Raw genomic sequence first — 24,327 nt, 5'->3', positions numbered from 1 at the left:
CATATATACAAAATGTATCAGAGTTTTAAAACAGAATGAATACATAGGGGTTTATACCAATAAGATACCAAGTTATGAAGTGCCTTGTTATAATAGTAGGTCTGTGCATAATTCAAGTGCATTTTAACTCAAAGAGCTGACCTAAGTGTTAATTCCAATTTAAAGATTAAGGAATTCAGTCTCATAGAGATATTGAATCTTGTCCAGAAATGTGCACTGAAGAAGTCACAAGTTATAACATGAACCAGGCAAGAATTCCTTGTATATACCACAGAATACAAGTCTGTCAGATTCCAAGTCCTGAACAGCCTCATGAACCACACTCTCAGGGCAGAATGCTGAGTGAAGACCTTCTAGAAGTCAAGAAATTCCCTTAGTGGGGAGAATTTGTCACCTCTCATACACTTTAGACCCTTTTAAGATGGAATGCAGAGATCTCAAAATCTACCCCATATCCCTTGTCTCTACTGTTGGTCCCTCCCTTCCTCTCATCATTCATCTATCTGCTTCTTTTCTTCTATTTACTAATATTGTTTTATAATATCCAGCTCTCTTCTTTTTATTAAAAGAAACTAATAGAATGTAATAGTTTGAAGTTAAGGAGTACTTATAGAAGTACTGAGGGAAGAGGAAAAGAAGATGTGAGCATTATTTTCTGGTTCTGTCCAGTGGAAGTTATGTTGGTAAAGAAGGGATTATTGATAATATATATTCATAAAATGAAGAGATGTGAGGAGTTTGATTGACAGACTCCAAGAAACTCCATAATTTCTTCCATCCTGTGATTTGAATAGGTCTGAGAGTACATTTTAGCTTGAGGAAGTTTTGATGTACAGGTCAAAGGGCAATTTCTACAGGTAGAGAACAGGCTATCTGGATGTAGTAAAGAGTGAGGACTGGGGAAATGGGTACTTTCAACAGGAACAGGTGCAGCAAGGTGAGAGGGGTAGAGGAATGAAAGGGGAAGAGGGGAGAACAGGCAATAACTCCTTGAATATACCACAGAATTGAAAAATATAAGGGACAGGGTGGGTTGAAGGTGGTTGAAGATGTTGAGGTGGTAACACAGATCAAGCTGCATTGTACATATAAACTGCTTTGTGAAATTGCAAAAAAAATATCAATACATAGCCTAAAATTAAGATGAATAAAGGAAGTGGGGGGTGGGAGTTGGGAGAGATGAAAGGGGTGAGATTGATCAGGATGCACTGTATTCATAAACAACTCTGGTGAATGGTGTACAACTATGTACAACTACTTACATCTGTAAATAAAAATATTCAAAAGTAATAAATAAATAAATAAAGTGGGCAAATGAAAAAAGAAAAGATTAGGGGAACGAAAGAATAAGCATTTATTCTGTGTTTGGGCAGGATCATTGTGTAATGTCAAGGACTTAGAATCATAAGCCTTTACTCAAACACAAACGCAAACATACAAACCAGCAGTTTCACTCTGCTGGCATCAGGCTTTCCATACCCACATCATCCAATCACTCTTCCTCTACTGCTTTAAGCTCCCATGGGGCTCTCATGTCCCCACAGTTTAGGGGACATGCTTTTTCAAATGCTTTAATCTAGATAAAAGACCAGACTTTGCAAGAGCTTGAGATATCTTTGAATGTTTGATAATACCACAATCTGTTCTTTAAGTTGCAGGCTTTCCCCTGAAACATTCTACTACACAATTTACTCATCCTCCCAAGCATTTATGTAACATGAGATTTACAATTTTTGTAGGTTTAACTCTATTTGGTCTATTTCTAAGTAGATCTGGAAAAATCTGAAGATTAGAGATCTAATCCTAGGTGTCATTGCTTATTTCCTAGTACTTATAGAAAATAGGGATATATAAGAGCATAAATGCATTTTACTTTGAGATGCAAATATCCTGGTTGAACTTTAGAAGTGAATTTCAGTTGTCTCTCATAAGATAAATTTAGCAAGCAGTTTTAATTATTTGTATTATGTTGCTTGAATGTTAATATTTCTATAACACCAGAGGCTTTTCCTCAAGAACAAAGATATATGAAACTCATTTTAAGTTATCTATGTAATTCTTGTCACTTTATCCTATCATTTCCCTTCTTCAGTGTCAACTTATGGAAAGGAAAATATAGCTCTAGATTCATAGACCTTACAGAAGAGAATCAAGAATTCTCCTTAAAGTAGATTTAGGGAAGACTTTAATGCAGTTGGTAGGTCACAGACATTAAAAATGATAATGTAAACTTTTGAGGATAAACTAAAACATGCCACAAGGGTATTTATTTCCATGGTTTTCAAAAATATGTTGGAAGGAACTTGTATTTCTTCATGCATAGTGAGTTGTGCATTTAGAAAGTAAAAGGCCAATTTTCCATTTTCTCCAAAGATACAGAAGAGTAGGATTAAAATAATTTACTGGAGACCACTTGGGTAGTAATTAAGCAGACCAAACTCCTATCTGGTCTTTGATACCAAATTCTTGAAATTTAGACTCCACGTATATAACATAAAAATAACTGTAATAATTTTCCCCAAAGAAATATCTATTTTCCATTTAGGTTTTTTTGGCCCTAGAACTTGATACTTTTAACATTTCAGCTATTCCCAGCCTTCATTTCACACTATGTTCTGACATTCAGTAGGCCTATTAAATTGTTATATGTATATCTATATAAGTAGATATACATATATGTAGTTTTCATGGATTATTTGTACGAAATATTTTAATCAATTTAGTTTCATTTAACATACATTACCATAAAATAGTCTCCTCTTTTGGTTCAGCTCCCTGAATGGTTTTATAGACATTGCTTAATATAATAATATATCTCAAATTAGATAGTATCTTCTATTTCACCATTGAATCAACAAATTTTTTGATAAATGGCAACTGCAGAAAAGCTATTGTGTAAGCATCTGGTGATATAAACGCAAATAAAATGTAATTGCTGATCCTGTGGGATTCTTTTCCATCATAAAGACAAGACAAATGAAGTAGAGAAGGATAACAGTATTGCAAATGCTAGGATAAAACTATCTAACCCATTAATTCATTGATTGAATGATATGCCTGGTGAAATTCTATGTGCAGGTAAATGACAATGAATAAACAGACCTTCATTTCCTCCCCAACAGGAATCAGTCATTTAGGTCACAAATCTTCTCTAGAGAGAGTGACATTTTTTCTGGGTCTTATTTAAAGTAGCAACAAGCTCTAATTGACAGAGACATGACTAGTAGGAATTTTTGAAATGATATATATCAAAATGATTGAGTGAACATTGAAAGTAGAACTCCTGTTCAATTTGTAACCTCATACCTTAGAAGTATGGTGTGGTCGGCAGATTTCTATTATCAGGTTCTTTTCTGGAACCAACTGGTTCCTAAAACTGTCAATTTCCTACATCTACACTACCATGAGGGATAAATTCATTTAGAGATAAATAAGGTAGAATGGTACAATTTGTCTCACTTGATTCAGTAATAATGGCTTCAATTCTGCAGTGTATGTTAGATCAGAAGAGATTTTTCTTTTTTAAATGGAAGACTCTCAAGGATGTCAAACTTGTTTTTTCTGTTGTTCAGTCTTTCTATTCTACTGAAGTCTAAATGTGCCTTATTCAGCTTACTCTGTCCTTATGCAAAGATATTTCCTTGAAACTTTAACTTTTGTGAACAGCCATAATTTAAGAAATGAGTTGTCTCCATAAAGAGGTCCTGTTATTTGGAGGCTATGGTTTCAAAAATGAATAAAATATATCCTCTTGTAATGTCAGGTTTTGTTGTAAAACAGAACAAAATAATTAATTAATGTCTATGTAATGCACATTAAAACAGAAAATGTTAAACACTTGCAAACTACTAAAATACACTTTACTCATTAACTACAGTGAACAGAAAGATACTTCAAATCCTATTTCTTCTACCATAATCGTTGACTAGACAGACTTATAAAAATATAAAACCAAAAAAGTTATTATATTCTGGTAGAATGTTCCTTGTAAGTCTGGATGTATATGTCTTTGTTACCTTTATATAATAGATTATTTCTTTCTTTCTTTCTTTCTTTTTTTTTGGTCAGATGTGGGGCTTGAACTCTGGGCTTGGGAGCTGTTCCTGAGCTCTTCAGTGAACGCTCTACCACTCGAGCCACAGCACCACTTCCGGTTTTCTAGTGGTTTGTTGGAGATAAGAGTCTCACAGACTTTGCTGCCCAAGCTGGTGGCTTTCAACCGCAATCCTCAGATCTCAGCCTCCTGAGTAGCTAGGATCACAGGCTTGAGCCACCCATGCCCGGCTTAATGGATTATTTCTTTACATCATTTTCTTTCATTGTTCCTTAGACATTTTATAAACATACCATACTGGATCTGCTTTCATTTAGTGAAAAACTTCTGGCCTGTAGCAATCATTCCATTAGAAGTTACTGATCAGAATGCGGCAGTCTCATTTTAGGTATCAGCTCTGCCTTTAACTGTTTTTTTTTCTTTAATTAGCATATATCCTTCGGACAGTGTTTTTTAAACTACAGAGCACACAGACTGATTCAACAGGCATGTTAAGCTAGACATTCCTGAAATCTCCTAGACAGATTGAACACTTCTGGGAATTTGCATTGTTATCAACACCAAGTGTTGGGAGAAATGGTGACATTTGTACATTTCACATGGAAAAAGTTATCTTGAATGAAGACCCCCTAATGCCCCCTTTTATCCTTCCATTTGCCTACTTCAAATCCTCACTCTTAGGAGTGCCGACTTAGATTTCCCAGAAGATATTCCTTCTTCACCTAGGGAGGAAGAGACCCTCTGCCCCTTTGTGGTATAAGTAGTCCTCAGTCTTTGAGATGCTGGTACTTCCAGGCTGGGCTTAGCAGTGGGAGAAGAGGGCTGCCTACTCATAACGCCTGGGAATGTCAAAGGGAAATGATGTAATTTGTAAGTGTTCATCATTTAATTGTTATAACAAACCTTTCAAGTAGCTTTGTTTGATTACTTTATTATATTACTTTCACTTTACAGTTAAGGACACTAAGAATAGTAACTTGGAGTACAATGTGCTAGAGCAGGCAGTTAAAGTCACTTGACCAAAACCAGGGATGGATTAAAGGACTAGAGTTTCTTTTCTCTGAAGAATGACTGTGGATCTTTACGGAGTATGATTAATACAAGAATGGATTCCAATAAGTAACTCTCCAAAATTAGAAAGAAACAAAGCAAAAGACTAATCATCTGAAGAGCAAAACATAACAATGTAAAGTTTTTAGGGCAATCTTTGGTAGATTTCATAGTTTCAAGTTTACATTACAGAAAATTTCTAGTAAAGGTAATAAATCTACAGCATGTAGTGACATATCTCCTAGTCTCAGAAGAAAAGATGGCTTCATATATGGTTTCCCCCAAATACAGAATTTGACATGGTGAGCATGAATGTTTTAATTTAGGAAGACTAGGGGCTAGGAAGGTGACTCAGTGGTAGAGTGCTTTCCTCGCATGCATGAGGCCCTAGGTTCGATTCCTCATCACCACATAAACAGAAAAAGCCGAAGTGGCTCTGTGGCTCAAGTGGCAGAGTGCTTGTCTTGAGCTGAAAAGCTTAGGGACAGCACCCAGGCCAGGAGTTTAAGCCCCATGACTGACCAAAGAAAGACTAGGTTTCTTAACTTGTACTGTATGTTACTTATTGACTTGTTACATGTTGCTTAACTTTACTCTCAAGTTCTATAATACAGATGAAAGGTGTGATAGATATCAAAGGAAAAGGAAATTACGTAGAATTGGCAAATTTTAAATAAGAATTAAAATATGTGATGAATATTAAATAAGATAATTATGTACAATGCTTGATATAACATTTAGAGCACTGCATACTTTTTAAAAATATTATTTTACTGTTTTTGTATTGAGGGGTTACTGTTTCATAAGTCAGGTAATGGTTGCATTTCTTTCGGTACAATGTTTACCTTCTAGAGCAAAACACACTTTATCAGTTTCTCTTTACTGCAATTATTATTAACAGTAGCAGTGAATTTATTTTAATAGAGTATAAACAAGTTTAGATGGTACTTTGGACAGAATGAATATATCATCAATGTTGAATTGACGTTGAAGCTTTGACCTTGTGCCAGGTGAGATTTAAATACATAAAGCTTTGCTTTCGGTAGGCCACAGAAAGAAGAGAACTGCCTACAATAACCCACTCAGTCTTCAGTGGTCTGGTGGTTTGTACCTTAGAGGCATGACTATTTTGCCACATTGAGAATGTCTGCTCTGAAATGGGCTCATTTGTTTCCACCAGGTGATCAGCCTTGTACTCATCCACTGCTAGACATAGCCTCACGCCTGCGGGAGAGTGCTGAACTCTTCCAGTCAAATGAGATGCGACCAGCTAACGACCCCAAGGAGAGAGCCCCCACCCGTGTCCGCATGCTGAATGACATCCTCCAAGACATGGAGAAGAGCTTTCTGGTGCAACAGGTGCCACCAGGGTTTTACAGGTAGGTTATATACACCATCAAGTGTATATATATTCCCTCAATCGGAGTTTTTATTTAACTTCCAAATTGTGTATCTTCTGAGACCAAAGCACTATCTAATGAAGACTATAAAACAGCTAGCATATTTATGAATTGAGAATCAGATCCCTCCTCCCAAAAGAAGCTCAAATGTATGTGCATGTCTCTATGCATTTTAAGTATATAGTACACACACACACACACACACACACACACACACACACACACATACATGCAATAGAACTTTGTTGAGCAGTATGACATCAAGTATCACAAAGAACATGGCCAGATGATTTTGGATGAATTTCAACGAGTCAGATATGACATGGTTATTGAAAAGCCAATGGAGTTAAAGTTGTACTGGAGAAAATGTACTTAGCTAAGTGGCAGGAGTGAGGATCTCAGGCTATTTTGTACTGTGAGACCATATCTACAACCTTATATTTAACTGTAAAGGCTACCTTTTATGAGGATGGCAATCAAGCTTAGTATTCAGATGAGACTAAATATAGATGGTTTTCAAAATAACTAAAGATGTAGGAATATTTGTCTAGAGTTACAAGAGAGTACATTTTATTTTTGAAGTACTAGGGGAGGGTTATCCCTCAAAATCTCATGCTTGCTTACCAATTACTTTTCCACTCCAGCCATGCCAATCCTTCTTATCTTTTTATGATATCTCTCATTTTGCTTGAGCTGGCCTTGAACTTGTAATCCTCCTACTTCTACCTTCCCAGTAGCCAGAATTACAGGCATATATCACATACGAGGCTACAAGAGATATGTTAAAAATTATCCAATACCAGGGGTATTAGATAAGAATATATAGATTACAAAATAAGTACAACATCCTTCTGCTTTTAGGGTGTTTTGATAGATAGGAATTTTATAACTTCCATACATTTATTCAACTGAGTATTGATTCTTTTACAGGCTGTAATACGTATATATGTGAACATACATGTATATGTATATGTTAGGATATATAGTATATAAAAAATATATTGCAATTGAAAGTACAAAATAATTTTTATACACTTAATATGTCAAATTAATGTCAAAATTCACGTATACATATATTTGTATCTACATGTATATGTATGCACATATGTATGTGTATATATACATAGATACAGAAACATATATGTATGTACACATTTATATACATATATATCTATGAATGAAAGTTCAGGTTAAATACTCCTCTGCTCTTTGCTCTCCCTGGCATTTCTTTGTTCTTTATTCTTAAAGTTTCTCACGATAAGCCTTAGGCAAGACAAAATGCATATGAGCAAAGGTCATATTGGAACAAAAGAACTGACATAAGGGTATAAAAATCTTAATTATACATGAGAAAGAATCTAAGAAACAATGTTCCTGAATGACTAATGATACTGAGTTTCTTATAAGGTATTGATGCTCTGTCTATGTAAATTTCAGAGTACAGGCTGGGTCTTGAAGCACCTGCTTATTTGGGCAATATGAGGTTTAGGTTGGTGAGCTTTGCTCCCAGCTTCTGTGATATAACAAGCACTTAATCCCTCTGGATCTCTTTTTAGTTTTTATGGCAATAATGGTGTTTGAACTTAGGCCTTGAAGTGACTCATCTTGCTTGCTCACAGCTGGCACTCTACCACTTGAGTCAAGTGTCTACCCAGGCTCTTTGCTGGTTATTGTGGAGATGGAGTCACTCAGATTTTTCTGTTTGGCAGGCTTCAGACTGCAGTCTTACAGGGAGCAGCCTCCTGGGACTCCACATCTTAATTTCTATACTTATCAGAGTAGGAAAATTATGTTTTAGGGTACATTTCCAAATTATTCTGTTTCCTTCACTTATCAAACTAAAACAACAAAATTATACATGAAGATATTAGTTCTGTATAGGATGAGGTACTCAATTTTCCTCATTTGCTCTTCTTGGCACTTAGCCTCAAAGCACAAGATCCTTCTATAAAATTGAATTATTTCTCTGCATTTTATTCCTCTTTTAGCAATATATATGAACTTCTTTTGAATTGAGAGAGAAGCAGTTGTCTACCCCTCATTGAATACTCATTAAACAAGTTTTTTCTGGTTATTATGATTACAACAAATCATATATCTTAAGTTTGAAAGCTTTAATATGTTGATGGTTAAACAATATTATAACTAACATCAGAAATTTTTTAAAATATTGAAATCCTGTAGGTCTATATTTTGGCACTATATTACATTTTCATTTATTACAAGGTTGCTCAATTTCAGGGTCAAATGGTAAGTCTGTGTTTAGCTTTGTAAGAAATTGTTTTCAAAAGTGATTGTTACAACCAGGTGCTGATGGCTCATGCCTGTAATCCTAACTACTCTGAGGGTCATGATTCAAAGCCATCTAAGGCAGGAAACTTCCTGTTCTCTTATCTCCCATTACCAACAAGAAAACTAGAACTTCAGCTAAGACTCAAAGTGGTAGCACACTAACTTTGAGCAGAAAAGCTCAGGGAAAGTGTCCAGGTCCTGGCTTCAAGAGAGAGAAGGAAGGAAGGAAGGAAGGAAGGAAGGAAGGAAGGAAGGAAGGAAGGAAGGAAGGAAGGAAGGAAGGAAGGAAGGAAGGAAGGAAGGAAGGAAGGAAGGGAGGAAGGAAGGAAGGGAGGAAGGAAGGAAGGAAGGAAGGAAAAAAGAAAGAAAGAGAAAGAAAGAAAGATAGATAGAAAGAAAGATAGAGAAAGAAAGAAAGAAAACCATAGCAGTTACATTTTTCCTTTAGGCTAGCACTAAATTGGATTTTTGTATTACTCCAATTCAAACTAATATTTGCTGGTGATATTGATTGCCATTAGATATTTTTGGGGGGAGTCTGGTTATGGGGCCTGAACTCTGGGCCTGGGAGCTGTCCCTCAGCTCTTGAGCTCATGGCTAGCACTCTAACACTTGAGCCACAGAGCCACTTCCGGGTTTTTCTTTTTGCTTATGTGGTACTGAGGAATCCACCCCAGGGCCTCAGGCATGCAAGGCAAGCACTCTACTACTGAGCGACCTTCCCAGCCGCTGCCATTAGATTTTGTAAGAAGTACATTTAAAAAATATTGTAAAGGTGAGGTACAGAGGGGTTACAGTTACGTAAGTCACTAATGAGTACATTTCTTTTTTTTTTTTAATTTAATTTTATTTTATTTGTGAACATACTGTACAGAGGAGTTACAATTACGTGGGCAGGATAATGCGTACATTTCTTACCAAACATTGCAGCCTCCTCCTTTGTTTACCCTTCACATCCCTTCCCAGCCTCCCCCCTCCCCCCCAATCCCAATCCTTCTCCTTTCCCCCCTTCTCCCCCCACACACCGACGTTGTAAAGCTCGTTTTGGACATGACAACTTGTACTTCTCATTGTTGCAACAGGTCCACCTGTATCCTTAAACAACTGGTTTTTCCCCATCTCCTCCACAAGTTATACTGACATCAAATATAGTGAAAGCAGGGGTTATACTGTGGGGGAGGGACATACAAAGCAACAAAGAGATAATCTTATAAATGCGTTAGAAACACATGCATGAAAGAAAAAAACATTAAAATACACATCTAAGGGTTCATTTTCCTGACATCACATTATCTGACCTTTTCCGCTTGACTCATACATATACTAGATATTACAAATAAGGGAAACCATGGGACCTATGTTTCTTTGGGCCTGGCTTATTTCACTTAATATAATTTTTTCCAAGTTTTTCCATTTCCTAACAAATGGGGCAATGTCATTCTTTCTGATGGAGGCATAGAATTCCATTGTGTGTATATACCACATTTTCTTGATCCATTCATCTACTGAGGGGCATCTGGGTTGGTTCCATATCTTAGCTATGGTAAATAATGCTGCAATAAACATAGTTGTGCTGGTAGCTTTAGTGTGGTCTTGTTTGTAAACATTTGGGTAAATGCCCAAAAGTGGGATTGCTGGGTCATAGGGGAGTTCTATGTGAAGTCTTTTGAGGAACCTCCATACTGCTTTCCAAAGTGGTTGAACAAGTTTACATTCCCACCAACAATGAAGTAAGGTTCCTTTCTGTCCACATCCCCTCCAGCATCTGTTGTTGTTAGAGTTCTTGATTTTTGCCGTTCTATCTGGAGTGAGGTGATATCTCAATGTTGTTTTGATTTGCATTTCTTTAATGGCTAGGGATGTTGAACATTTCTTCATGTGTCTATTGGCCATCCTTCTTTCTTCTTCAGAGAAGTTTCTCTTTAAGTCTTTCGCCCGCTTATTTATTGGGCAGTTGTTTCTTTGAGGATTTGTTATTGGGGGGTTTAATTTATCTTTACTAGCCATACAACAGACAAGGGTCTCATATCTAAAATAGTACATTTCTTTTTGAACAGTGTCACCCTCTCTGTCATTTTCTGCCAATTTTGCCCCTCCCATCTCAACTCCCTCCACAAAAATGTTCATTTCCAACATAGTGTTGAGTAAGTATCACTGCTGACTTGGTTCACACTTTTTTAGTGTATATTTTTTATTGTAAAAATACTGTACAGAGGGGTTATAGTTACATGAGTCAGGTAATGAGTACATTTCCTATTGAGCATTGTTACCTTCTCCTTTGTATTTCCCCTACCATCCCTTCCCTCTCCACCTCCCCAACTCCTCGCTTTGCCTCCAAATTGTAAAGTTCATTTTCAGCATAGCGTCTTGTGCATCTCATTGTTACAATGGGTCAAACTCTATCCTTATTTCAGCATTTTGTTATTTCTCTTCCTCTCTCCAAACTAGAAAAATGTATATAACAAGATGCAGTGAATCAAATACAGTGAAAACAGGGGTTATACCATGGAGGAAGAACTACAAAATAAACAAAAACAATCACACAGTACATCATAAATACATTAAAAACAACAGCAAGAATAATAAAACCTCCTGTGTCTCTATCATGGGTTCATTTTGCTTAGCATCATCTTATATGGTCCTTTTGTTGGTTCACCCTTTATCCCACAGTTTCTGTGCTCCCCCTTCCCCTCTCAAAATCAGATAAAACAAAACAAAGAATACAGAAAACAAAAACAGCTACCAAAGGAAATAAATCCAAAGACAAAAGGAAAGAAAAATTAAAAAAGAACTACCAATCGTACAATTAAGAAACCTCTCGTTTCCATTTCCTGGAGTTCTCGAGGGAAAAAAGCTCAGCAACAGTGCTCCAGCCTTGAGTAAAAGCTGCGTGATGGACAAAAAAAGTACATTTGTATCTAGAAATTTCAATTCACAATTGCTTAATTACATATGATATTGAACTACTTTTGATATGCTAATTTTCCACCCCTATGTTTTTTGCAGAGATATGGTTCTTTTTTTTTTTTTTTTTTTTTTGCTGGTCCTGAGGCTTGAGCTCAGGGTTTGGGTAGTGTCCTTGAGCATCTCTGTGCTCAAGGCTAGTGCTTTACCACTTGAGCCATAGCACAGCAACACTTTCAGTTCCCTTCCTTCCTTCCTTCCTTCCTTCCTTCCTTCCTTCCTTCCTTCCTTCCTTCCTTCCTTCCTTCTTTCCTTCTTTCTTTCCTTCTTTCCTTCTTTCTTTCCTTCCTTCCTTCCTTCCTTCCTTCCTTCCTCCCTCCCTTCTCCCTCCCTCCCTTTCTGTCTCTCTGTCTCTGTCTCTGTCTCTGTTTCTGTCTCTGTCTCTGTCTCTGTCTTTCTCTCTCTCTCTCTCTTTCTTTCCTTCTTTCTGTCAGTCATGGGATTTGAACTCAGGGCCTGCATGATATCCTTAAGTTCTTTTGCTCAAGAGCTAGCACTCTACCACTTGAACCACTTGAGCCACAGCATTACTTCCACTTCTAGCTTTTTCTGAATAGTTTACTGAGGATCATAGTCTCACTGACTTTTTTGCCCAGGCTGGCTTCAAACTGAAATATTTAAATTTCAGCCTCCTGAGTATCTAGGATCATGGTAGGTGCAACTTGTGCCTGGCTTCATTCTGATTATTTTGCTTACTTGCTTCTTTTCTTTCTAATTGTTGAGTTTTAATAATTCTTGTTATAGTTTAGATATCTGTTATTTATCAGTTAAGTGTTATGCAAAGGTGTCCTCCTAGCATATAGTGGACCTTTCATTCTATTCAGTATCAGTTATGAGCCAGGTGATTTTAACGCTGATGATCTCTAGCTTACCAACTGTGCTTTCATTGTTACATTCCGGAAGCGATGATCAAACCCAAGGTCTCCAAGATTTGCTTCTGCATTGTCTTTTAGATGTTTTATTTTCATGATATAAATAGGTGGCTGTAGATTCAGTAGTTTTGTCCAGAATTGTGCAGTTTTTCCACATTTTAATTTGAAGGCTATCTTTTCTGTATGGAATTATTCCATCTCTTTTTCATGTAATCTACTTTTAATATTGCCATTTATTGTCAGCATAGCACCTTTCAACAGAAGATCTTTCAGAAGATCTTTAACAGAATGAAACTGTTAATGCAGGGGGAGATTTGAATAGATAAATATGCCTTTTCTACTTGGATAACATGTTTCAAGTTAATTATCATATCTGTGTATTCATTGTTTATTTTTAAAATGAGAAATCTCAAAGGGCTATCCATATTAAGATAAAAATTTAATAAGATATGAGAAAATTACTTATAAACTGTAAAATCCTATACAAAATTTACTAAATAAAAATAATTGTATAGTACACTACCAAGGAAGAAAATGTTTTAAAATCAAATGACACCCAAATTTATCCCTCCTTGCATCACTGCAGTGAGATATATCTTTCATTTTTCTTATATTTTGAATATATCATTCTTAATAAACATATACTGATTGCTTGCTCTCTGGAGAATTTCAACAGTTTTGGATGAAAACAAATATTCAGTTAAAAAAGTAAATAAACTGAGTATCAGTGGCACACATCTGTAATACACATCCCTTCCAGCATCTGTTGTTATAAGGGTTCTTGATTATAGCCATTCTAACTGTGGTGAGGTGGAATCTCAACGTTGTTTTGATTTGCATTTTCTTTTATGCCTTTGGAGGTTGAGCATTTCTTCATGTGTCTATTGGCCATCCTTCTTTCCTCTTCAGAGAAGTTTCTCTGTAAGTCTTTAGCCCACTTCTTTATTGGGCAGTTGTTTCTTTGAGGATTTGTTGATGGGGAATTTAATTTTTGGAGTTCCAATTATATTTTAGATATGAGACCTTTATCCATTGTATGGCTAGTGAAGATCTTCTGCCAATCCATGGGCTTTCTATTGACCTTGCTAGCTATGTCCTTTGCCATGCAGAAGCTCTGCAGCTTCATACAATCCCATTTGTCCAATCTTTCTTTGATATGACCAAATAAGGGAAATGAACCCCAAGATAGGGACTCAGTGTCTTTTTTTTCTTTCTTGATATTGTTTCTAACGTATTTATAAGGTACCATGTGATTTTTTTGTTGCTTTGTATGTCCGTCCCCCATGGCATAACCCCTGTTTTCCCTGTATTTGATGGTATAATTTGGGGAGGGGAAGGAAAAAGCAACATGTTTAAATAGGGATACAGGTTGACCCATTGTAACAATAAGATGTACAAAACACTATGTTGAAAAACCGAACTTTACAATTTAGGCATGGTGCAGGGGAGGGTGGGAGGGGGAGAGTAGTTGTGGAATTGGGAGGGAAGGGATGGGAGGAGAAAAACAAAGGAGGAGGCAACAATGCTTGATAAGAAATGTACTCATTACCTTGCTCATGTAACTGTAACCCCTCTGTATAGTATTTTCACAATAAAAAAAACTTATTTAAGAAAAGGAAACAGAAATGTGGCTCAGTGTTAGAGCACTAGCTTGATTGAGAACCTGAGTTCTTGAGTTCAATCTCTAGTATTGGAAAAAATACTAAATGATATCTAAATAGTAATTCCAAAATAATTTAGGGTAGTACAACTGACAAACGTTTTCCAGTGTACAAAACAACTTCTCTTTCCACGTCTTTAAAGTTCACAGTCTTGTTATGTGAGATAAAGTTTAAGATATGAACTCTTGTGAGATGTTTTCACATTTTGTGATTGAAGTGTATTGTTTTTGTAAGACTTTGGGCAAGCTTATATTAACAAATTGCTCCTAATTCCTGGCCAGTAATTTTTGCAATGTGTGAAGGGATGATTTCTTTGGCTGATGTGTTCTTCCTGTTATTTTCTTTTCCTCTCACTCAAACATGAGCCTATATTTTCTTAAAGTTGTGAGAGCAGAAAGCATTGTCACATCCTTCCTTTTCAGGCAGAGATAGTCTTTGATATTGAATTTTTGTTTACAAGTAGGAAAATCAAGGGATTAGCAAAAGTTTTCTGTCAAAAAGAAGCTCTAATATTTGAGTACAAGTTATAGCAACATGACCTGGAATTCATACATTGGGATGGAATAAATCAGTTAATCTTTCTACACAGGTAAAGGAATATCAATTACACAGAAAAAAGCTAATAAATACTTTTTCCCTCGACATCCTCTCATTTTCTCCTCTCTTCTCTCTTCTTTCTCCATCATTTTTCTCTCCCTGTCTCTCCGCTCACTTTTCCTCTCATTCACAAATGCACACACACACACACACACACACACACACACACACACACACACACACACACACACTACTATAGAACTAACAGTGTAAGTGGATCTTTGCATTTCAATCCTTTCAGTGTGAAGCGTGAAAAATTGAGAACAAATCAAACATGAATCAGTGTCTAAAGCCAGCTATCAAGGAGATATGAGGACTTGGGGAAAGTGACTAGCCTTAGCTTCCATTATAAAGAATGAATTAAAGATGTTTATTATCTTTAAAAGAAATGGGTTGAGCATGTAACAATATTATTACATGTTTTCCTAAGCTTATAGAATTTCAGCTTCATCTTGAGTAAGTTTACCCTAGAGGCTCTCTAGGTAGTCATATTTCTACTCTATTTCTATAGAGGATGTGTCTGAGTATCAAATGGTGGCCATAATCAGGAGGTTAGGGAGAAGGGTTTACTTGTAATTTAAAGAAAAGTATCTGGACATGAACCTATGTATTTACTTGTGTGTGTTCACATGTTCACGTGTGTGCATTGTGTATGCATGTATATGCATATATATGAGAGTGAATGTGTTTGCATGCTTGTGTGAAAGAGAGAGTGTGAGAGAGATTGAGAGAGAAAAAGAGATAGGCTTGTGTTCTTAACAAAAATATGAGCCAAGCACCAGTGGCTCACACCTGTAATCCTAGCATTCATGAGGCTGAGATCTGAGAATTGTGGTTCAAAGCCATCTTGGCCAGAAAGTCCATGAGACTCATCTTCAGAAAAAGTTGGAAGAGGCACTGTGGCGCAAGTGCTAGAGTGCTAGCTGTGAACACAAAGAGGCTCAGAGACAGTGCCCTGGGCCTGAGTTCAAGCCCCAGAACTAGCAAAAATTAAAATAAATAAAAAAATAACAATGTGGCAGGCAGCAGGTCCATAACAAAGGACTTCCGGAGACAGCTAGAATGGCCTTGTGAAAGTTTAGAGGACTATTTCAAGTGAATCCAAGCAAACACAATTTTTTGTTCACTTTCTTGAAAACAGGAAAATAGCAGTGTAAATGTCAGGATGTTTCTGCCTTGAACTGAGAATAAACAAAGCAAGCAATCCATTAAAAGCAGTTTTCAAATATGGAAGCTCCCCACCTCTGTATCTGAAAAATGTTAGATCTAATTTGTACTTTGGAAAGCACAAAATGAAGAATTATGCAAAACCAGTAGAACACACATTTCTCAGATACTCTGTGATCAGATTTCAAGCAGTATATTCAGTACATATAATTGATCCTAAAACCTTGCAGATATTGAACCCAAGACCCACCCCCCCCCAAAAAAAACATTTCAATATAACAGAAGTCTTATTATACAGTTTTCATGCTGTTTTAATTAAAGTTAGTTATATAAGAACTAATAAAACCTCATGCTTGCTGTTGGATCAGGATAATGACTGCTTTGTTCTGGTTGTTCCTTTATTTTAGTGATAAGTGGGTGGTCTGAATGGAACTAAAATCCCTCCATTGTATTTCATGTCATTAATTCTATCAGTAATGACTATGTGGGGGGAGGCAACTAATGATTAAGAATTACCACAAAGCTTTGAAAATATTTTATAAAAGCGACTGATTGCACAAAAGAATCTTTATCTGAATAAAGAGATTTAGAATCTATACAATGTAAAATTTCCAAAAGAATGTTGACAACTTGGATCAGGCACCAGATCTTTACATTGTGATCATTATATACATACTTTTCTATTTTTATGAATAAATGCATAAATTAGCTTTATATATATGTCTTTCCTATGTTAAGTTTCCATTTCTAAAAGAAGAAAGGAAAGCTCCTAATTTTTGTTTTTGTTTTGGTTTGTTGTGGGGTTTGAACTCTGGGCCGGGGCATTGTCCCTGAGCTTATAAGCCCAAAGAGAGTGCTCTATCACTTGATACCAGTTTTCTGGTGATTAATTGGAGAAAAGAGTATCATGGAATTTCCTGCCTGGGCTAGCTTTGAACTGTGATCCTCAGATCTCAGCCCCCTGAGTATCTAGGATTACAGGTGTGAGCCACCTGTACCTGACAAAGCTCCTAAATTTTAAGACAAACAAAATTATTTACATTCCCGCCTCACTTTTTGTCATTTATTTTGTTAATATTTAAACAAAATAATGTGTCCCATCAGCATGAAAGACAGCATTCACATGACATTTCCCTAGCCACTTGTTTAAATTGTCAGTTGAATCAGGAGCTGATGATTCATGACTATAATCCTAGTTGTTCAGGAGGGTGAGCTCTGAGGATTGCAGTTAAAAAGTCATGAGATTTTTTTATCTCTTATTAACCATCATAAAGCTGGAGTGGAGCTGTGACTTAAGTACTAGAGTACTAAGGAAAGATGCCCAGGCACTAAGATCAAGTCCAATACCAGCACACACACACAAAATTAAGTTGACTATGACTCACTTATAAAGGTAATTAGTGTGAGAGCCTAGCTATTGGATGATGAAAACAGAAATCCATGCATGTGTTCTGTTTGGATTTTGTAGAAGTTTGTCAGTGTTACGGTGGTTTCTCATATCAACTGAGAAAATGAAAGGACTGTGGTCACATTGGCAAGATAAGAAGGGTAGCCAATCTGAAAATCAAGACAAGCTTTATTGTTCCCTTTTCACACACATACATAAAGTACTTTTTCATCACTATAATCAATTACATAAAAAGATAAGCTACTGGTTCTCTAAAGTTAGAGAAATATTTTAAAGTCATAGTTTGACTTCTGATTACTTTAAAACTGCATTCTAGACTTTAATAAAGTTGATGAGATCTGGGTTCTTCATGAATCCATGCTAGAAATGTTTACCTTTGCTTCTTTCTCCTTTATTTTCTCTCTATTTTATTATCATTCTGGCATCCTTCAATAGTTTCATATATACAAGTATCCAACAGACAGTGTGATATAAAGATAATTAAGTGAAAAGAATATCCGTGCTATTTTCTTTGTGTCCGCTGAAGCATGGAACAACTTATTTTGTTAAAAAATGGATTTAAGTGTTATGTACATCATGCTTAGTAGTTCATAATCTCAGGAATAATTTTGCTCTTGATGATAAATAGATTACTAGTACCAGCATTTTCTTCTTAAGATATGTTATTCCTTTCCATTGTAGGCACTTGAAAATCTTAATGAGTTGTCACCTAACAATCTTTGTTGTTGCTTCTGATCCAATTTTTTTCAAGTGCACAGGACTACATGTTTTAACTAATAAAAAAGGCAGATGAATTGATAGTTCTATTGAGAAGGCATCAACTTGAAACTTTATGAAAACAATAAAAGGCGCACTACAAAGTACTCACCCCATCATCTATAAAATGATCACATATGGTAATATGTGATTCATATAATAAAATGAAAAATAAAACACTCATATTATATATGATAGGATACTACTATTTCCTCACAATCTTTCTCCTCTCTATTTACTTATTTATTTATTGGCATGTGTGTGTGTGTGTGTGTGTGTGTGTGTGTGTGTGTGTGTGTGTGTGTGTGTGTGTGTGTGTGTGTGTGTGTGTGTGTGTGTTCTAGTCCCGGGGCTTGAACTGCAGTCCTAGGTACTGTCCCACAGAATTTTTGCTCAAGGCTAGCTAGCACTTGAGCTACAGCTCCACTACCATCTTTTTTTTTTTTATTGTGAAAGTACTGTACAATTACATGGGCAAGATAATGAGTACATTTCTTAACAAGCATTGTAGCTTCCTCCTTTGTTTCCCCTTCCCATCACATCTTCCCCCCACTCCTCTAGCCAACCCTTCCCCCCCACCAAAGCTGAAAAGTTCATTTTTGACATAACGACTTGTACGTCTCATTGTTGCAATGGGTCCACCTGTATCCCTATTTAAACGATTTGTTTTTTCCCTTCCCCTCCACAAATTATAACAACATCAAATACAGTGAAAGCAGGGGTTATACCATGGGGGAGGGACACACAAAGCAACAAAGAAATAATCTTATAAAAGTGTCAGAAACAATTGCATGAAAGAAAGAAAAAACATTTGAATACATATCTTAGGGTTCATTTCCCTAACATCAACTTAACTGACCTTTTCTGCTTGACTCAGACATATACTAGTTATTGCAAATAAGGGAAACCATGGCATCTTTTGGCGATAAGAGTCTCACTGATCTTCCTTCCCTAGCTGGCTTGGAACAACAGTCCTCAAATCTCAGTCTCCTGAGTGTGTAGGATTACAATCATGAGCTACTGGCACCCAGCTTTCAATCCTTCTTTGTCAGACAAATTAAGCTGAGAGGAGAAAAAAAACAGAGAATCTAGGATAAGGTTAACCTTAACCTTATGAGACTATGAGAGAATCGAAAGTTTATGTGTGGGAAGTGACAGAGATACAGTTTTTATTATTGTTATTCATTGATACTAGAATTTGAAATAGAATTTGCCAGGTATTCTACCATTTGATACATGCCTCTCACCCTTTTCTGTTTTGTTTTTTTTTTTTAATAAAGTTCCACGTTTTGCCCTCTTCTTCCTGGATAGCCATCATCTTATTAATAGTTTAGCTGAGATAACAAGACTGTGCCACTGTGCTAATCATTTTATGAGTTAGGATGTGTTCTAAAGAACTTTTTACCTGGATTTACCTTGAAACATGATCCTCCTCATCTTTACTTGTTGAGCACCTAGGATTACAAACAGGAGCCGCTGCATCCAGCTCTACTGAACCTGTTTTTATGGAATCAATGAATAGTAGGAAAAAGAAATATCCCAGTGTAACTGTATCAGCTGTTGCAGTTCTCAAGTGAGCTCTTGTCAGGCACTCTCAGGAACCCGTGGCTCTCATGCCACCTGTTTATGTACAACCATTGCAGAAACAAACAGCATCATTTCCTCTTCTACCTCCTAACTATTGCAAAGCACTTGTTGCCTACTTTCTCCTATGAAACTTGAACTTCCTTCACCTTCTCACTTGTTTTCTCTCATGCTGAAGTTGGTGGAAGTGAGGTTGAGATATGTCTCATGCTTCACAAAAATTCTAAACTTGCAAAATGACCAAATTTTAAGATTAATATTTGCAATCACATAATTTTAATTTCATCTTGTAAATTTGGTTAAACTTTTTAAAAAGATATGATTTCTTTTTTTTTCTTTTAAAGGGTGTGAATCAATTTGGTGGAATAACTTAAGCCATGATTAGAGGCTAGGTGAGGGACTAAAGACCACAGAGTAAGAGTGATTATAAGTAGATACCAACATAATTTATCAACCTATCTCTTGCTTGATCTATCATTTAGTATATAATGATATTTCTGACTACAATATGGAGAAAGAGGGGAGAGATAATGAAAGGAGTAAACATTAGAAATGACATGCTGCTGTCTAATCAAAATGTAGCTGTTTCCCAAAGCTGAAAAGTATTGAAACATAGGGGGTGAGGGAGGAAAAGAAGAGGAGAAGGAGGGAGAAATACTTTTAAAATTTGGCTCAGATGCTAGCTGTCCCTGGCCTCATGCCTGTAGTCCAAACTACTCTGGAGTCTTAGTTCTGGAGGATTAGGTTTTGATGTCAGTCCAAACAGAAAAGTCCACAAAACTATACATCCCAATTAACTGGCAGAAAGCCTGACAGGAAGTGTGGATGAGTGGAGGCTCTGAGTTCAAACCCCAACTTAATGAAAAAGAAAGAAAGAAAGAAAGAAAGAAAGAAAGAAAGAAAGAAAGAAAGAAAGAAAGAAAGAAAGAAAGAAAGAAAGAAAGAAAGAAAGAAAGAAAGAAAGAAAGAAAGGAAAGAAAGAAAGAAAAGGAGAGAGAAAAAGGAAGGAAGGAAGGAAGGAAGGAAGGAAGGAAGGAAGGAAGGAAGGAAGGAAGGAAGGAAGGAAGGAAGGAAGGAAGAAGGAAGGAAGGAGAGGAATTTGCATGATTGTACATGGCTAAACCCACACAGTTGGCCAGCTTGTGGATCATGGAAGGAGTTGAAGTTAAGGTGATGAGTTTACAATCTGTAAAGCAGAGTATTGGAAGGGCTGAAATCTGTAGTATAGCTGTTTTTACATTGGAATCAAATTCATTTTTGGCTAGGGAACTTCAGGGTTTTTTTCCTTGGGGCCTTTAAATGACTGGGAGAGGCTCAACAATGTTACTAAAGATAGTTTCCAAGCCAAAGAATCATAAGTTTTAGTTGTGTATGCAACAAAAGATAGACTAATGTTTAACTAAGCAACTGAGATTTATTACCAAGCTAAAGTGAAACAAAATTGTAAGAGAACCTATTTAGTGAAGTAACAGAAAAATAAAGTTGAGTTTGTAATATGTGCAGATAGATTTTACAAAAGATTCTAACGGCTCATAATTGATCAGAGGAAAAAAAATCAAGACTAACAGAGCTGCTTCTTATTTTTATTTTATAAGTTGAAGTTTCAATTCATGTAATTTTTCTTTCTTTTTTCTTTTTTCTTTTTTCTTTTTTTTGTCTTGGGGCTTGAACTCTGGGCCTGGGCGCTGTCCCTCAGCTCTTCAGCTCAAGGCTAGTGCTCTACCACTTGAGCACAGTGCCACTTCCGGTTTTCTAATGGTTTTTATTGGAGATAAGAGTCTCACAGACTTTCTTGCCTGTGCTGGCTTTGAGCCGCAATCCTCAGATTCCAGTCTCCTGAGTAGCTAGGATGAGCCACCTGCACTTGGCTGGACTGGAGTTTTTTATTTACCTCATACTGTACTCAAATTTATCAACTTCTTTATTCAGCCTTCTGAATGCTGGGATTGTAGGCACGTACTACTATACTGGACTGAGAGTAGATTTTTACAGCCATGCTGTAGATAAAGTGAGTCTGTTTCTAAAAAGGTATTGTGCCATCAAGCCTCAGATGGTCATGGAAATGCAACTTTGCATGAGCCCACCCCTGACTTCTGTAGACTGGCTTTCCTTGGGCAAGGATGCTTCCTTATCCATGTCCCAAAATCAACAGGAAATATGTACAGTGGCTGTCACTCTGAGTCCTAAACAGCAGTTAGAGTTACTTCTTCAGAGGTGGGATAATGAGGTGAGCTAATGAAAGGCAGACAATCAAATAACCTAAACCTTGCACATGGTAAGATAAGCTGACAAGCCAAAACCTGCCTGAGAATGAAAATAGGGCAGTGAGCTAGAGAGACGGGGAGGAGGGAAGGAGAGAGAGAGAGAGAGAGAGAGAGAGAGAGAGAGAGAGAGAGAGAGAGAGAGAGAGAGAGAGAGAGAGAGAGAGAGAGAGAGAGAGAGAGAGAGAGAGAGAGAGAGAGAGAGAGAGAGAGAGTAAAGGACTTAATTCTCCCTAGTAAAAGCCAAATTTTATAACAGCATAGATTGCACAAGGTGGCTGAGATGGGCTGAAGTGCCATCTTCCCATAGCAGCAAATAAATGCCATGTGATCTCTTGTGCTCTCTCTCTCTAATTATTTATTTAGTCAATTAATTAGTTAGTTTGTAATATGGGAACTTGACCTCAGGGCCCTGGTGTTTTCTCTTAGCTTTTGCTTTTGCTTAAAGGTGGCATTCGACCACATGAGCCATACCTTCACTGTTTCATTTGTTAATTGGAGATAAAAAAAAAAATCTCTCAGATTTATGTATCCAGGCTGGCTTCAAACCACTATTCACATACCTCAGCTTCCTGAGTAGCTAGGAGTACAGGTGTGACTTACCTGAGCTTGGCTTCATTTTTTTTGTCTGTGAAATTTCCTATCATGTTTAAAAGAAAATCAAATTAAGTAATTCTTTTGGTTTCAGCTCAAATAAGTTTACTTTGCTTATGTACTTTAAAGTGTCTAAATAATCTTGGAAATAAATTCTCTTTGTATCTGCATGGTTATGTTTGACAAGTCCTAATGTAGACAAAAAAAATTCACCTTTCCTACTCTTTCTCATCTAGAAATAATCACATGTAAATAGCAATTGACTTTTGTGCAATAACATGAAATGGGAGGAATATAGCCAAATATCTTTGGAAGGAGTAGCTTTCAAATTTGCCAGTTGGACTTTCCAATAATTTTTATGGGTAGTCATACTAAACCTCATTTTCCAAGCAGAGCTTATGTATTCTATTCCATGACCCTAGAAAATATGTGGGTTTAGTGTAATCTAATATCATAGCATTCAAAAGCCAGATACACAAATTTTGGAGGAAGAGGTAACACTCAATGTACCACTGATTGCTCAGGAGGTAACACTTTCTTACTCTCTTCCATCTCTTCTTTGCTGACCTATGAAATCGACAGTTTTGGGAAAAAAAAGAATATTTGGGATGGGTAATTTACATTGCCATTTCATTTTCAAAACAGAAACACCACTGTGGATTTTGAGTGTTACCAATGCAGAACAGGATATAACATGCTTTAAGATAATTTCTAGAGGTGATGAATGCCCTTGTTTCATTTTATTTCATAAAACATTTTTTACTTTGTACAAGTATTACTATAAATCATTATGGTTTGGTAATTTGTGAAATTAGTTCATCAAATTTATATTCAACATTGTACTCAATTTAGATGAAATTTAGACAGATTTCACTAACCTCAGCGTACTACCACAGTGCCTAACTCTTATTGGTTCTGCTTTCCCTGATTTTAAAAGCCTAGTGTCACTCGGGTTTGAAAATATCAAAGGGAAAATTCATAAGTAAACAACTCCAAAGTTTTCAACCACACTTGCTTTTAAGGAGAATGATGTCATCCCCTGTGTTCTACTCAGAAGAGAATATTTTTTTGAACCAGGGTTGATGGCTCATGCCTATAACCATAGCTACTCATGAAGCTGAGATCTGATGATTGTGGCTGGAAGCCAGCCTTGGCAGTAAGTCCATGAAACTCGTATCTCCAATTAACCACCAAAAAGCAATAATTGAGCAGTGATTCAAGTGGCAGAGTGCTAGCCTTGAGCATAAAAGCTCTATGAATAGTATCCAAGCCCCAAGTTCAAACCCAGGACCGGCACTATTTTTTTTCCTTTTTTCAAGAGTATCCACAGTATTATGATACCCACTTTTTACACATGTAGTGACCTCCTGGTGAGGGTTGATTATCATTATATTATTCAAATAACCCCCCCTTTTAATTCCTTCAAAGAATAATGAAAGGAAAGAAGAATGGGATAATGATGTTGTTAACTTTTATTAAGGAGCGTTCTGATAACTACTCTTTCCATTTTAATTATTGTGTTCATTTCTGTACACATTTTGTGTATATAGGAAACAAACAGTTTTCAAGACTTTGGTATTGTCTGTGGTTTCAGAAACAGGGAAGATTCTGGAATGTGTCCCCTTGAAATGGGTGGTTTGCTTAGTATTTAGCATTTTTGTTAATTC

General features: G+C 36.5%; 1 protein-coding gene across 1 annotated transcript in view; it reads left to right on the top strand.

The window, feature by feature from the left end:
- Positions 1–24,327, top strand: part of LOC138804423 (inactive N-acetylated-alpha-linked acidic dipeptidase-like protein 2) — a gene marked incomplete at its 5' end in the record, with an annotated part of 214,391 nt that overhangs the window by 166,656 nt on the left and 23,408 nt on the right. Inside the window, one exon of the mRNA XM_069988680.1 lies at positions 6,285–6,483. Within this exon, the coding sequence (XP_069844781.1) occupies positions 6,285–6,483 (199 nt within the window). The remainder of the gene's footprint in view (positions 1–6,284; positions 6,484–24,327) is intronic.

Source organism: Dipodomys merriami, unplaced genomic scaffold (assembly GCF_024711535.1).
Source record: "Dipodomys merriami isolate MVZ:Mamm:240054 unplaced genomic scaffold, mDipMer1.0.p SCAF_362, whole genome shotgun sequence".
Classification (NCBI taxonomy): Eukaryota; Metazoa; Chordata; class Mammalia; order Rodentia; family Heteromyidae; genus Dipodomys; species Dipodomys merriami.
Note: the sequence above shows the minus strand (reverse complement) of the source record. Positions and strands in the feature narration are given on the sequence as shown.